Here is a 16,766-nt window from a genome sequence, read left to right as displayed (position 1 = left end):
CTCTTGCTGCCTCTGCTTTCATCCCACTCTCACCTCCAGGATGTATTCCATACCCACCACCCCTCAACCCATACACACATAGACCCCCCCCACCACACACACACACACACACACACCCACCACACACACACACACACACTCAAAATTCAAGTCTAACACATTGTCTAGTAATGTAGATTGTGATCAAAGATTTATCTGGATACAGAGGAGAGGAGTTATATCACAAAACAAAATGCCCCAATGATGTCTTTTTAGTATCTCTTATTTGCTTCCTACCAAGTTCTTATCACTGTAGCAGTAAGAGCTCTCATTCCTCTTCTTCCTTACTGCTTGAGTCTGTTCTGGGAGCCCCACCAGCCAAGCAGCCTCCTCCTCCACCTGCCTCTCAAAGTTCACAGAGCTCCAAGTTCACACCCAGCAAAACAAAGCCCAGCCATAGGCCAGGCCATGACTCTCGGGTCCTCCGTTCATAGGGCCACTTGCATTTTTAGAAATTTGGATTGGAACATGTTATCTTTTTTTCATATCTTCTTTTGCTTGATAATATTCTTCCCTCCATCAACGTTATCTTATACCTTCCCTGCTGCCTGTGGCTGACTGAAATCTTATGTCTGTCAAGGGCTGCTTCAAATGCCTCATTCTCTGGAAATCTTCCCTTATGGCCCCCAAGTAGAGGTGATTTTTCTCTTCCCTAAATTTGCATCCTACTTCTTTTATTCTACTTGGTATTACAGGCAACTTTGTACTTGTTTTTTTCTCCCTCTCCTTAAGAACAATTTCTGTTTCTTGCTCCACGTGTCTCCTGAAGAAACTGGCCTGGGACTTGGGGTGCATGGCAGGCCCTAATGCTGGTTAGGTTATAAGGAAATTTTTAATATTTTTCTTCCATGTTGGTTTAAGTCTCTTTAAGAAAGCTGCTGAATTTCATGTTCCTAAATGATAGATATTCAATATTTCAATTGCAGAATCAGCTAGAAGAAACCACTAGCCCCTGCCAAGGAATTCTGTAGCTATTGTAGGTGAGTGTAGTATAGCTTTTGTTTTAACAGTCCTAGAGAGATGTTCTCTCTCTAGGTAAAAGGTATCATTGAAATTTTTGCCTGGGTTGACTCTGGCTTTCTAAAAATGCAGCACAGGCCGGGCGCGGTGGCTCACGCTTGTAATCCCAGCACTTTGGGAGGCCGAGGCGGGCGGATCACGAGGTCAGGAGATCGAGACCACAGTGAAACCCCGTCTCTACTAAAAATACAAAAAATTAGCCGGGCGTGGTGGCGGGCGCCTGTAGTCCCAGCTACTCGGAGAGGCTGAGGCAGGAGAATGGCGTGAACCTGGGAGGCGGAGCTTGCAGTGAGCCGAGACTGCGCCACTGCACTCCAGCCTGGGCGACAGAGCTAGACTCCATCTCAAAAAAAAAAAAATAAATAAATAAAAATAAAAATGCAGCACAGGCCTGGCCTCTGAAAGACTATTATTTACAGAATCTAACTCTTATGACTTGTTAAGTATACCAAGGATGGCTAATTAAAAATATTGGCTTATGAATTTAACCTCCTGAGGTCTCCTATCTTTTGGTTCAAGCTTGTCCTCAGCAGAAGCAGGCTGATTCCCAGAAAATCAATTCAGCAGAAGCCAGTTTGTGAATGACCACTTCTTAGAATGGCAAGGTGACCTAGGGCCAACCACAGCAAGCTAAACCGAAGGCTGTGGAATATAACAGACTTTGCTAGACCTATTGCTAGAGTCTGTATTCTGTCATCATTGGTATGATCTTTAGGTCATACCAACAGACTTCTTTTTTCTTTTTTTATGATGGAGTCCTGCTCTGTCGCCCAGGCTAGAGTGCAGTGGCGTGATCTTGGCTCACTGCAACCTCCACCTCCCAGGTTCAAGCAATTCTCCTGCCTCAGCCTTCTCAGTAGCTGGGATTGCAGGTGCCTGCCACTGCGCCCGGCTAATTTTTTGTATTTTTAGTAGAGACGGGGTTCCACCATGTTGGCCAGGCTGGTCTTGAACTCCTGACCTCATGATCCACCCACCTCGGCCTCCCAAAGTTCTGGGACTACAGGCATGAGCCAACACGCCCAGCCAGGTGAACAGACTTCTTAGTGTTTCATAGTCACCTTGATCAAGGAAAGGGGATGGAGACCCAGTGATGAGGTTTGCTTCATGTGTATATGGCTAACTGAGGGCAGCCAAGACATAACTTAATATCGCTTGCTCAGAGTTTCTACCAAATTATACTTAAATTCTCAACATGAAGTATCTTTAACTTCTGTTATTCTTATAAGCATTACCCTGGATTAAACAAGGATAAAAAGTAAAATGAAGTTCTTTGGGGGTTTTAAAGCATTTTTTCCATTCCAAAAGTAATACATTTCATTATAGGAAAATTTTAAAATAGAATGAAAAATTAAAATATTTGAAACCCATCTTTCAGCAGCCTAAGGACAATCACATAACATTTTTGACATTTTTTTCTTCCAATCATTTTTCCACAGAGAGGATGTTTTAGAAAATTGTAATTATCCTATATGTATTCTATATTCTGCCTTTTCACTTAAATTTTTTAAATAAACAGTTTTCCATAATTTTTATTATGGATAATTACGTCCGTAAACTATGGACATATAATATTCCAACAACAGGAAATAATTATAGTTTACTTAATTATCTCCTTTACTTGACTTTAAGGTTGGTTTTCTTTTTTTTGAGACAGCGTCTCCCTCTGTCACCCAGGCTGGAGTCCAGTGGTGCAATCTTGTGTCACTGCAACCTCTGCCTCCTGGGTTCAAGTGACTCTCCTGCCTCAGCCTCCCAAGTAGCTGGGATTACAGGCGCCCGCCACCACACCCAGCTAATTTTTATATTTTTAGTAGAGACGGGGTTTTGCCATGTTGGTCTGGCTCGTCTTGAACTCCTGACCTCAGGTGATCCACCCGCCTTGAGCTCCCAAAGCGCTGGGATTACAGGCATGAGCCACCGCGCCCAACCTTAAGATTGGTTTTCTAAAAAGCATCAGTAAGTACTTAGATAAGGAAACACCACTTTTTAAAGCATTTTGTGTTTGCTTATGGAATTATATGCTTTTTTACAGTTCCATTTATCTTTGCTTTTCACCCAGTTGGCTCTTCCAGGTGTTGTGCCCACCTCCACCCTTCCTGTCAAACCCTGTCAATGCCTCGAGGCTTTGGAGTAAACAGACATGATGCTCTCCTGACAGTTCTCACTTAGTCTATGACCTCTATCACCCTATTGTCCCTGCCCAAGGAGGCATGCTGTTAATTTTTCTTGGTTTAAGCTTGTCCTCAGCAGAAGCAGGCTGATTCCCAGAAAATCAATTCTGCTGAAGCCAGTTTGTGAATGACCACTTCTTGGAATGGCAAGGTGACCTAAGACCAACCACAGCAAACTAGACTGAAGACTGTGGAATATACCAGACTTTGGAGTCAGATACATGGAACGTCAAACCTGGGCCCTTCTCCCAATGCCCCTGGAATTGATCACTCTATGGTCTATAGGCAGAAAACCTGACCTCTCCAGCCTGAGTTCCTTCGTCTTTGAAATGGATGCCTAGAGAGCGTTTTGGAGATAAAATGACAGCATGCACACAAAGGCCCTGATGTGGGACCATCGTGGTAAGGCATGATGGAGGGTCATAAGATGCCTTCTTATGCTCTGGAAGATGGTGGAAGGAATCACATGGTTGGCAAAAACATATGAAATTCTACATCTGAATCTTGGTTTCTTCTCTCTTTTAAAATCCAGCTCCTCCCAAGTCTATTTTTTTAAAGAACCAGCTTCCTTTTCTTCTAAATATTTTAAATATATGAAATCCAACCAAAGTTTCAAAACACACTTTTGTGGTTGTTCTTTCACAGGTGTTGAAGACAATTGGATAAGATATCCTGCCAAGAGCATTTTAAAAATACCAGGGTAACTTCTATTTTTTTTTGTTATGGAAACTTCCCACACACAAAAGTAGAGGAAATGGTATAATGGACCCTCTGTATTCATTCCCAAGCTTTTATCATTTTAAACATTTTGTCCGTGTTGTTTTATCCATCCCCCTACATATACCCTTCATTTTTCTTTTTGCTGGATTATTTGAAAGCAGTCCCTCACAGTGTTTTATATTATCCATTAAATACTTTGGCATATATTTCTAACAGTTAAGGAGGTTTTTTTCTACATAATCACAATGCTTTTATCACACGTAACAAAAGTATCAATAATCTCAGGAGCATTTTAAAAATAGTGTTGTGGAAAAAGCAAGCCAAATAAGTGAGTAATAGAGAATTTCAAGCACTATGGTAAGAGGTTTGGGAAGATGCTTTTGGCAAAGGGGGCACTTTCATTTTTGCAAATGACATCACAGAGCCAGATGTCACTTTCTCCTACATATCTGAAATTGGATTTACTTTCTTACCCCTGAAATGTATTCTCTAGTTCAGTGTAAGGCATCAGTATCTACCCAGGAGCTTAAGCCAGAGACCCAGAATTCTTGTAGAGCCTTTTCTCTCCCTTTCTCTCTTACCCCTCCATTTAACCAGTTTTTTAAAATCGTGATAACATTTAACACGAGATCTACCTTCTTAACAAAATTTTAAGTGTACAATACATTATTGTTGACTATAGGTACAAGGTTGTACAACAGCTCCCCAGAGCTTATTTAATTTGCTTGACTGAGACACAATGCTCATTGTTAGTGATTCCCCATTTCCTCTTCCTCCCAGCCCTGGCTACCACCATTCTATGATTCTATTAATTTGAATCATAGATACTTCATCTTAGATATTTCATGTAAGTGGAGTCATTGCAATATTTGCCTTGCAGTGACTGGCTCATTTCACTTAGTGTAATGTCCTCAAGGTTCATCTGTATTGTTACAGATTGCCAAATTTCCTTTTTAAGGCTGAATAATATTCCATTGTATGTATGTACCACATTTTCTTTTTATCCATTCATCTGTTGATGGACATTTAAGTTGTTTTCACATCTTGGCTATTGTGAATAGTGCTGCACTGAACATGTGTATGCTAATATCACTTTGGGATCCTAATTTCAATTCTTTTGGATAAATATCCAGAAGTGGGATTGCTGGATCATATGGTAGTTCTATTTTTAATTTTCTTAGGAACTTTCACACTGTTTTCCACAGTGGCTGCATCATTTTGCATTCCTACCAACAGCATATGAGGGTTCCAATTTCCTCCACATCCTCACCACCACTTGTTATCTTTATATATATAACAGCCATCCTAGCAGGTGTGAGGTGGTATCTCATTATGGTTTTGATTTGCATTTTTCTGATGATTGGTGATGTTGAACATTTTCATATGCCTGTTGGCTATTTGTAGATCTTCTTTGGAGAAATGTCTATTCCAGTCCTTAGCCTATTTTTAAAATTAGGGGTTAGTTTTAATTATTCCTATTGAATGTAGGAGTTTCTTATTTTGAAGTTCTAAATCTCAGAGTGAATATTTCTCATAGCAACCCCCTCTTCTCCATTCCCACTTCTGTTCCCTTTGTCTATTGCACATTATCCATCTCGGCACGAAGTACTGAATGGTATTTTTTTTTTCTTTTTTAAATAAGGCTTTTGTCATGTTGGCTGGGCTGGTTTTCAACTCGTGGCCTCAAGTGATCAACCCACCTCAGCCTTCTAAAGTGCTGAGATTACAGGCATGAGCCACCACACCGGCTTCTGAGTGGTCTTTATCTGGCTTCTTCTGGAAACAAAACCTGAAACATGGATTCTACTATAAATAGTTCATTTGAGAGGTGATCTCAGGAATCCCTGGGAGCTGACTCAGGGAGCAGGACAGGGAAGTGAAAGAAGCCAATAAAGGACGTGTTACTAAGCACTGCAGAGCTCCATGCCACTGAGAAACTCCACTGGAGCTCCACCTCACTGAGAAACTCGGAGACACCAAGTAGAAGACGACTTAGAGTTATCCCAACCAACAGGCAAGGAAGCTCGGGTGTTTACCCATCAACTCTCCCGTTCCTCATTGTTTGAGGGCTGATCTCAGGGACATCAACCCCCAGCACGTCTGGCCTGCACTTCTGCACTGTGTATGGGCTGTGCATGCTGCCAAGCCAGAGCACAGAGGGTCACAGGCCTTGGCAGTGTGGGGTGCATACTAATTGGATATGGGTGGGGCGTTGACAGCACCACTGCATTGCCTCCCTTCTCCCTTTCCCGACAGAGGCCTGAGATAACTTTCTGAAGTGCAAATCTGATTATGACACTCCCCTAGTCAATAAAAGCATATGTGGATGATGCTAAAGACATATCTTGCTTATTTCACCTGATGCAGGTGACTGGAGTGGTGCCAAGCCATCTGACTCTGGGCACCTTTGGCATACCTTCTGCAGGTGGTCAAAGCTTGGACTGGATTTTCAGTAACTGTGAATTAAATGGATAGATAGCTTTATTCGTATATTTATAATTAAAACCTGTTTATTTACAGAACAGGTTGGGAAGGGAAGAGATAAATGATTGCCTGTGGTTTGGGGCCCACTGGTGCAGCCCCTCTCAACAGCTTTACTGACCCCTTCTTGACAGTGCAGAGCCTCTCCCCTGTGCTTCTGTCACTGCACCAAAGCCACTCATGGCAGCACTTTGTTCTTTATGCAGTCACATTATCTGGGAATCTCAATGTGATTTGCAAGCTTACATAACTTCCCAAATGAGTCAGCATGCTCATCAAGAAGGCAGCATGGTGTCATGGAAAGAACAAGGCATTTGGTGCCAGATAGAACAAGTTCAATTCCTGCATCTGCCACTTCCTAACTGTGTGTCTAGGCAAGTTATTCTACCTCCCCCAGCCTGTTTCTTCCTCTAACAAATGGAGATGAGAATATCTACCTAGGAGGGTTATTATAAGGATGAAGGGAGGTAAGGAACACTCAGAGTGTGATCAGCGTTTGCTTCTCCCATCCTATATCCTGATTTACACATCTAGCAGCAAATTCTTGAACCTTACTGACATGTAGTGAGTAGAAAATGCTGATTTATCTTTGTCTGCTTTTAGCACCAGTGAATTTTTGATGAAAGTTTAAATCACATATTTGTAAAGGAAAAATTGATCTTGCTCTACTCTGGGCAAAGCAGGCACAGTGCATGTGAAATAAATCAGCACCAGAAAGGGCTATGGTGCTCTAGGTAGGGCTGGGCAGGCACAGCCTGGCTCAGGCCTGGCTGGACTGCAGTGGCAGCCAAAGATCACTGGCTTTCAGAGGAAACTTTGGGAGCATGCAGTAAGACAGACAGCCTGAAAAACAAAATGTCCAGGAGAGGATGTGGGATCCAATCTGAATAGCTGCTTACCACAGTGGGGAGCAGTTAGGAATGGCATTGCAGAATGCCTTTCGCCAGACAAAGCAGCAGCATACGAATGAGGATGCTGCTGTGCTGGTCAGGGCTGGGGATAGTTCTGGAACTGTTTTTCCTAAGCGGTTAAAGCAAATGCAAGCTTAAAAAAAAATAAAATCCCTGATCAGCAAATAAGTACTGCTACAAATGTTCTTCCCTGCCGGTCACAACATTATTAAGGCAGGAGTAGCAGACAAGCTCATTTCTAGGATCTTTACAGCCAGCATAATACATAGCTAGCAGTCAGCTGGGGGCAGCAGAGAGAATATTTATAATTTAGAGGTGATTGGTTTGCATGTCCATGGAGCAAAGAGGTAGCTAAAAAAGAAAAGCAAGAGCTGATCTTTAAACTCAGACACTCCAGAATGTTAGAGCTGGAAAAGATATTTCAGATCATCTAGCTGTTCTGGTGATTTTTATATACTAACAACAGCAGAACTTTTCTTTTAAATAAAATCTTATGCAGACTCTCCCCTTTAAAACAAATAAAAGGAGAGCTGCTCTGAGTAGGAGAGGGAGGGAGACAAGGGGGCAGTGTGGTTCTGGGACGGCAGCCTCTGAGCCTTCACTGTAGGTCTCTAGCGGCAGCCCAGAAATATGTCATGGAAATCCTGAGGCCCCACTGACCACAGCTTAGAAACCCCTCATCCAGTCTTAGGCTCACAGAGGGCAAATGACTGGTCTAGGGTTACTCAGCAAAATTGGGACTAGAGCGCAAACCTCTTGATTTTAAGTTCCTTGCTCTCTGCTAAAAACCATCTCTCCTTCAAAAAAAAAAAAAAAGTATCTGTAAAGATAAAGTTACCTCGTGAAATCGCTTATTAAAGTAAATGAGAAAGCCAGAGGCATCTGAGTGTAAACACTGGCTTTGAAAAGGATCCAATTCTATCTTCTTATCTGCTGGACCCAAGGGCAGCTTCTTATTACATTTATTTTTAAGGCTTTTAGCGTAGCAGTCACAAAATCCAAGGAGATTTACTAAATTAACGGTCACTTAAGCCAGGACGAGTCTAACCAGTTTGTACCTGCTAGAAAACAAAAACTTAAAATAATAGCTTAGTATTAGAAAAAAAATTTCTTTTTACTATATTGGCACAATAAGAAAGGAATGTGAAATGCACAGCAGATGAAGGGGCCAAATCAGAGCTCTCAGGCGCTGGAGCATGAGGCATTTCAGACTCTTGCCTCCGTTTATCGTTTGTGAGAACCCAGATAAGTCACAACCTCTCTGGACCTCAATGTTTTCAATCTATAAAATGATTAAATCATTAAGGCTATTAAAGGTCAGTATGCAACAGGACTCTGACACAGAACTTCCCAGTGAGCAGGGTCAGCTGGTGCTGTGCCTAATTAACATGCAGCAGAAGTCTCTGTGTCCAAGGCCAAGGGCCTAGTAGTACAATTAATACAGAAGAGAAAGGAGAGGGAGGAGGGAAGCAGGCAGAGAGGAAAGCAGAGCCTCTCCTTTCATGCTTCAGAGGACAGGACTTTGGTCAGCAGCATCCTGCACATTTATGTGAGGACTATTACCTGGAAGTCCTCTAAATGGCAAGATAAATGGTATGTGCATATGATGAAAAGTCTGTAAAGACATACACCAAAATGCCAACAGTGTTTTTACTGGGTTAAATGTTTATGAATGTCCTTTGCTTTCTTCCTTTCTTCCTTTCTTTCTTTTCTTTTCTTTTCTTTTTTTTCTTTTCTTTCTTTCTTTCTCTTTCTTTCTCTCTTTTTCTTTCTTGTCTTTCTTCCTCCCTCCCTCTCTCCCTCCCTCCCTCCCTCCCTCCCTCCTTCCTTCCTTCCTTCCTTCCTTCCTTCCTTCCTTCCTTCCTTCCTTCCTTCTTCCTTCATTCCTCTCGTCCTTCCTTCTTGCCTTTCTCCTTGTTTCCTACATTTTGTACCTTACCTATGTATTGCTTGTGTTTCCCCCACCAGAATGTAAGCTCCATGAGTGCAGGAATTTTTGTTTCTTTTGTTCACTTCCGTATTCCTAGTGCCTAGAACAGTGCCTGGCATTTGGTAGGCACTCAATAAACATTTGTTGAGTAATGAATAATGTGCAATTTAAAAGTGAGAATTTTTTTTAATTGCAGGCAACACAAATTATGTCTTAAAGCAGTAGTTTTCAATCTTTTTGGACTACAGCCCACGGTAAAAAATATTTTTAAAATTGTGACATCACAGTACATAAATTCACACACACAAATATGACATATATAACAAAGATTTCACAAAGTAATACTTATTATTATAACTTGTGGCATACTTTTGATATTTTAAAATCACTTCTATTTCCATTTTTGAAATACTGACTCACTAAATTTGTTTCAAGACTCACTAAACTGGAGTGCAGTGGCACGATCTTGGCTCACTGCAACCCCCGCCTCCCGGGCTTAAGCGTTCTACAGCCTCAGTCCCCCGAGTAGCTGGGATTACAGGTACTCACCACCATGCCCGGCTAATTTTTGTATTTTTAGTAGAGATGGGGTTTCACCATGTTGGCCAGGCTGGTCTCAAACTCCTGACCTCAGGTGATCCACTCACTTTAGCCTCCCAAAGTCCTGGGATTACAGGCATGAGCCACAGCTCCCAGCAGGTTTAGTAACCTTTTAAAGATAACAGGTATTTAGTGTAGCTGTGGGACTGTAAGCTCTCTGAGGATACAGACTGTCTCTCCCATTTGTGCTTTTATTGTCAATGCCTAAAAGAGTGCCTCATACATTGTAGGTGATCAATACACACTTACTAAAGGCATAACTGAAGGAAGTAACCAGGTTTTAAGCCCAGATCTGCCCAACTCCCAAATCCAATTCTTTTCACTGCTGAACTCATATTATTTATTTAAAACAATTGGTATTTAGCCAGTTGTTACTGAGTTCCCATCTCTTGGCCAAATCTATAATTAAGGTAATTTTGTAAGACATAGTTAGAGCTATTCCCTGGCTCCCTAAAATGCGTAACATTCACCCAGAGGACCAGACTTGGAGAAAAACATGGGACTGGAAAACATATGATCACACCCAAGTATCATTTCTCTCCCTGATCACCAAGAGCAATTACAGAACAGAGAGGTTTGTTTGGTTTGGTTTTTATATCAGTAAACACAAATTTTAAAAGGCCTACTCTTAGGCAGAGTATCTTCATAGTGACAAGGACATAGTGACAAGTGCATCTTCTAGTGCATCTTCTAGGATGTTTCTGCCCAGGAATTGGAGGAAGGCGAGAAATGAGGCATACCAAGCATGCCATAGCAGACAGGTGTGTGCAGGTGTGCCTGAGATATGGCCCTGCTTAAACTCAGCCAGGCAGGTCCAGTGATGGATGAGTGGATGGCTCTGATAAAGAGCAGGCCTCTCCTTATCTTTCTCACTCAAGGGTTGTTCCTGTCCAATGCACTGACCAAGGCTACACCTGGCCCTGGCTTCGGTCATTCGGGGTACTTCCCTTGCCCTTTGGAGTTGTGTGCTCATCTATTTCTTAATTTCTCCACCTTTTCCAAGTATTTACTAAGGGCTCTCATAGGCCCAACCTATGCAAAGTACTGTGGCAGCTACTACAGAAGAAACAGAGCACAGGCTTCTTCTGGCCTCTTGGGTGTCACTGGTAATATACTTGGAACTCAAGTGTAACCATGAAGTTCCCTGGCAGCTGAGCTGGTGACTTAACTATTATCACCTTCCTTCCTTGCCACCTCCTGAGAGCTTGGGAAGCCTTTCTTGTTACTGTGGTTTGAAGAGTGTGATTCTCCCTTATTTCCCTCTGCACCTTCTGTCACCATGACATCAGCTCAAATGTGGTCCTCTTGCCTTGAGTGAACCAGCACCCATATTACCAAGGCCAGCATCATCAGAGAGGTATAAACTCTTTACAGGTGGGTCAGCTGGAGAAGATGCAAGGTCAATTCAGCTTTGTAGATAATTCTCTTTGCTTCCTACACTGAATTTGGCTGCCTCTGTCTTTAACCTGAACTAAACCTACTCTGTTCTCATCCAAAGTATTTTTTTTGGATGGGGGTAGGGCTGGCTGTCCCAGAAGTCAAATGTTCTCTTTAATTCACCTTGTTTCCTGCTCTGAGTTTCCTTCTATAGTGTCTGTTAATGTCTGTTTTGGTCCAAATCTTTTTTTTTTTTTTCGATAGAGATGGGATCTCACTATGTTCTTGAACTCCTGGGCTCAAGTGATCCTCCCACCTTGACCTCCCAAAGCTGGGATAACAGGCATGGTCCACTGTGCCCAGCCCCAAATCTTTTAATAACAGTTTTATTGAGATATAATTCACATACTTAAAATTTACCTTTTAAAAGTGTAGAATCCAGTGGCTTCATTATAGTCACGGAAATGTGCAACCATCACCACTATCGAATTTCAGAACATTTTCATCATCCCCAAAAGAAATAATATGCTCATTAGGAGTCTGTCCCATCTCTCCCTTCCCCAGCCCCAATCAATCACTAATCTGGTTTTTTATTGGCCTATTTTATTTTTTATTTGCCTTTTATGAATTTGCCTATTCTAGACATTTCATGTAATTAGAATAATACAATATGGCTCTTTAGCGACTGGCGTCTTTCAATTAGCATGAAGTTTTCAAGGTTTATCTATGTTGTAATGTATCAATACTTCATTCATTTTTACGACTGAATAATATTCCATTATATGGATAAGCCACATGTTGTTTAGCCATTCATCAGTTAATGGACACTTGGTTGTTTCCACTTTTTGGCTATGATTAATAATGCTAGGAATATTTGTGTACAGGTTTTTGTGTGGACATGTGTTTTCAGTTATCTTGGATATATACCTAGGAGTCAAGTTGCTATGTTCACCCAAATCTTAACGAAACATTTCCAATAATCTTCATTCCTATCTCTCTGTTTCCTCGGGAGCAGATTTCTCTATATTCATTAAAGGAGAATGACCAATAGTAGGGACTTTTTCACCAAGTCCATGACACAGCACCTGCTTTTCCAAGTCAGATACAAAGCCCGAACACTCCTACTCCAAACTATATGCGGCTGTGAGTAGCTGTGTCAGGCCCAGGACGGGGACAAGTCACTTCAGTGACTGCACATTAAATAGCAGTTTGTGGCACCCAGAGGGAAGTTTGTGCAAAACCAGGCCTTTCTGCCCAGATTTTGACCTTACAAACAAATATGTATTACAAAGACCTGGTTCCTTGAAATCTAGTCTCTTGTAACCTATCAAGAATCTTGTACTATGATCTCTGGGGGTATGCATAGGCCCAAAGTGAGTATTTACAGCATGGAATAAGCAATTTACAACCTTGAACCATCAATTACCATTTCCCCACTATCTGCTCTACCGTCTCCCGTGTATAACTGAAGTCTGCCCTCTGCTGGTCATAAGCAGCCCAGACCCACAACTCGGGGCCGCTGAGCAGGTCTCTTCTAAAATCATTCTCCAGGAGCATTTTAGCAATTGCTACAATTTATTCAGCTATAGAACACAAAGTAATGTCATCTTCTGCAGAGCGTTCCCTTTTTATTTTTTATCCTTTGATGTTTGTGGGTTTTTTCCTTTTATTCAACAGAAGCAGAACTGGGCCAGTTTCAGTTATTTATGAGCCAACTTCATTCGTGATAAATAACCATAATATGTATTTATGCAGTGCCTGCCAAGGCCCTTCTGCTCCTATTGATTCATGAGTCACTAAAATACTTTTCTATGGTAGAAGTGGACAAGGGCTATTCAAGGTAGGAGATAACACAACTTACGGGCTGTCAGGTGTCTAGTAATTTTTCAGCAGTGCTTTGCAGATTGATGTTGAGTCAAGAAAGACCTAGAGCCTGACTCTCCTCAAGCTCTATGAGATACCTCTTAGTCCTGTTAGAAATCTGCAAGGCATCAGACATTTGGGTCCCCAAGCAGATATGCCAACACCCTCTTCCCGTTCCTTCCACAACAGCACTTTGACTGGAAAAGCAGATGCAGGAGCGACAGGAAAGGTGAGTGGGGGAGGAAGCCAGAGCTGGGGAACATCACTGACGGTGTGGGCAAAAAGCTGCACTCGTGAAAAGAGGAAAGAGGGCAAGCTGGGAGGGAAGGTGGACAAAAGAAAGAAACAATGGGCAGGGGCCCAGCAGGTAATGAAGACACTAAAGCATAAGTGACCCCATTTCCCTGAGGGTCACTCAGGCAGGGCAGTTAACTGTAACATCTGTTTAATTCTTCATTACAAAGGAAAGAGAATCCTTTCTGATGTTCTCACCCTGTGCCTCTGACCTTTATGGTCTCACTCTGTTGCCCAGACTGGAGTGCAGTGGCACAATCTCAGCTCACTACAACCTCCGCCTCCCAGGCTCAAGCAATCCTCCCACCTCAGCCTTCTGAGTAGCTGGGACCACAGACGCGAGTTGCCACGCCTAATTTTTGCTTTTTTTTTTTTTTTTTTTTGTGGAGATGGGGTTTTTGCATGTTGCCCAGGCTGGTCTCGAACTCCTGAACTTAAGCCATCTGCTCGCCTCGGCCTCCCACAGTGCTGGGATTACAGGCGTGAGCCACCACTCCCAGCCTGAAAGAACCTGATTTTTGGAGACATAATTTGGGTTCCTAATCTCTGAGGAGATGAGAGTTGCTTACTGTGACCCCTTATACTAGCCAGAGGTCTGGAAACCTGTCCCCATCCCTCAAGGTGATGCCTATGTCCTGCCAGAATGAGGGGGGTGGGGTGGGGGCGTGCCCAAAGCCCCAGTTGCCCCCACTGCTGACCTCAGGGACGCTCCTTGAGGGTCCCACCACCCCTGTCAATCAGTTGGGTGCAGACTCCCGTGGTGTCCTGTTCTTCCTGTTTCCCCCGTGCTGCTCTTGCCTTCTCCCTTCCCTCCCACCCTGCCTCTGGACTCTTATTCTCTCCTCCCACATCCCCTTTCCAGCCTTTGTGACTCAAGTCTCAGTCACTTTAGGAAAGACAGGCTCACTGTCCTCTTCATAATCAACCTTCATCGGGTGTGAGGCGGAGGGAGAAGAGAGGGAGAAAGGAGGCAGGGGAGAGGGAGAGAGAAACAGGAACCAGGTCTCCTGCGCTTCCTGCCAGAGATAAAGGTTATTCTTAGCAGTAACATAGGCTTGGTATCTGGGGAGACTTGTATTTCTCTCCCTCTCGCCCCAGGGGCTTTGCACATTGCAATTTCTCCTCTCCAAGCGGAGAAGAAAGAGAAGATGAATAGGGAGAGAGATAAGGAAAGGAAAGAGGGAGGCGCGCCATCCCTGGTGCCCTGGGCTCTTCTGGGGATTTATTTTGGAAGGCTGCTCCGAAGGTCAGAACTGGGCAGGGAAGAGCTCTCACCCCAGCCCCAGATGGGCAGTTTAATTCTAGCCTCCCTTTTGAGGCAAGAAGACGAAAAGCCAAATGAAATCCCTTTGGGCCTTTCCGCAGCACTTTGTATGTGGCACGTGTTTCATAAATGTTCAGCCAAGCCCCTGCGTGCACTCTCATTAGGCTGGGTCTCTCAGGACTGCCCTCACTGGGCCTTAGGACCTTGGCAGTCAGAGCATTCAAGCGCTGGCATTAGGCGGTAGGCTTCAGTGAAGCCAGGAACTTGGACAATACAAAAAATAAATAAAAATGTAAAAATGGGGTGGGCAAAGCTCGAGAAATTACGTAATTCGATTTCACCTTGGGCCCAGACGGTGAAGTTCTGCAGAGTGGCCAGCAGGGGGCGCTCAGGCAGTGTGTCAGAACCCCAGCGCGCAGGTTGCCTGGAGCCCAACCAAGGGACAAACAAAACAATGCAGCTTTGCGGTTTCTGTTCGGTTCTCAGTTCGGGGAGGCTTAATCCAGGACCGCCTGATCTCTATCTTGGGGTACGCAACTAGCGTCTCGCAGAACACTGTCTTAATAGGCTTTCCTGAATCTCTTGACCAAATTGCTTCCTAGAACTCTGTGTTCCTCTGCACCTAGAAAATGGCTTTTCTCAAGATCTCCCAGTATCTTTCCCTATGTATCGTTTTGTCAGCCTGGTTTTTTTTTTCGATATCTGTGTTTCTGGCGTGGTTCTTTCTTGTCTCTCTGTACTATCCTAGGCCTACTAGTAGATGTTAATGAAAAATATATGGAGCTGAACCCAGCCACAAGCTGAGCTCTGAAAGATTTCAAGATCTGGCAGAATGTAACACTTTGAATAAAATTTAAAATATGTTATACTGCAAAAGTGGCTAACTCTGCCACATTTGGCTGTGCAGTCATGTCTTTCCTTTTCCCCGTCTCTATCCTCGGAGTGGGCTGCCGTGCCCACCCCACAGCTGCCTCGTCCCCTTGGCTGCCGCCGCCGTTGCTCACCTCCCCCAAACCCCTGACCCCCAATGGTCAGCTCCTCCCTGGCCAGCAGGACAGGTCTTCCGGGTCTTTTAGAGAAGATGCCAACTCCAGAATGATTGTACCTCTGTTTACATGTTTTTGTTTCATTTTGATGTTTGTTTTCTAATTAAGACCACCCCCCCCCTCGTTTCCAGAACATACTGGAACTCTTAGGATTCGGGGTTGAGGGACTTCAGGTGAGAACTACAGAGACAGCCTCACGCTCTGCCTGGAACCTCTTGTCCTCCCAAGATTCAGGTGCTCTGGTTGAGGCTGGTCCACTCTGCCACAGTATCTTTACTCACAGTGATTTTCTCTTGGGGACTTCATCATTGTCTTCCTCTCAAATTGACTTTTGCTTACAACACAGTCGGAAGAGAGAGAGAGAGAGAGTGTGTGTGTGTGTGTGTGTGTGTGTCTGTGTGTGTGTGTGTGTGTGTGTGAATCCTTGGAAAATAGAGTTTAAATTTTATTTCTGGGGAATTGGGAATGTCACTGATCGTGGTGTTAAGGCACCAGAGCATGCCATGACAGTCAAAAGGCACCCCCGCAAATGATACAAGGTGCTTCACCTGGAGCCCACAGAGGGCTCTGGGGCAGTGCTACTTATCAAGAGCCTACCTCAGTTACAGCCCCAAATATTGCTACTATAGTGGTGGTGATGTACCCTCCTAATTTCTGCATTTCATGGTCCCTGTCTCCAAATCTATCCGGCTCTATTGGTTCAGATTCTTATCCAATTCCTATTATGTTTCAGCTCCTAGTCCTGTGTGTCCCTGAGAGGAAGAGACTGACATCAGATCTGGTAGGACATGATACTCTTCAATCTTGTCACCATAACTTTCTCCTGGAGCCATGGAAGGTAGCAGTGGTATGATCTGATCCTGCCTGTCCCTGTCCTGCCCAATACTTGATAGCTGTTATTTCCTAGTTCCAGAACCTGATTGGACCAAGTTTAAGACCAAGGTAGGGAGTGGGAGGCAGACAGGCAATGCAATGCAATTCAACATTTAAGAATACCTCCCACTTACTTGTCCTTGTCAGACCCTGGCCATACAGACAGGCTGTACA

General features: G+C 43.6%; 1 protein-coding gene across 6 annotated transcripts in view; it reads left to right on the top strand.

Annotated features, from left to right (window-relative positions):
* The window catches only part of FSTL1 (follistatin like 1), a 166,641-nt gene that overhangs the window by 9,361 nt on the left and 140,514 nt on the right, over positions 1-16,766 (top strand). The window contains exons 1-2 of one of the 6 annotated variants that reach the window (XM_063630128.1): positions 14,881-15,202; positions 16,453-16,557. In XM_063630128.1, coding sequence (XP_063486198.1) covers positions 14,972-15,202; positions 16,453-16,557 — 336 coding nt within the window. In that variant the 5' untranslated portion in view covers positions 14,881-14,971. Of the gene's footprint in view, positions 1-14,880; positions 15,203-16,452; positions 16,558-16,766 lie in introns of those variants that run through there. The other 5 variants (XM_063630127.1, XM_055259107.2, XM_055259106.2 and 2 more) reach the window with 5 other exon arrangements.

This window comes from Symphalangus syndactylus, chromosome 21, assembly GCF_028878055.3.
Source record: "Symphalangus syndactylus isolate Jambi chromosome 21, NHGRI_mSymSyn1-v2.1_pri, whole genome shotgun sequence".
Lineage (NCBI taxonomy): Eukaryota > Metazoa > Chordata > Mammalia > Primates > Hylobatidae > Symphalangus > Symphalangus syndactylus.
The sequence above is the reverse complement of the archived record's forward strand: the minus strand, read 5'-3'. Positions and strand labels throughout refer to the sequence as shown.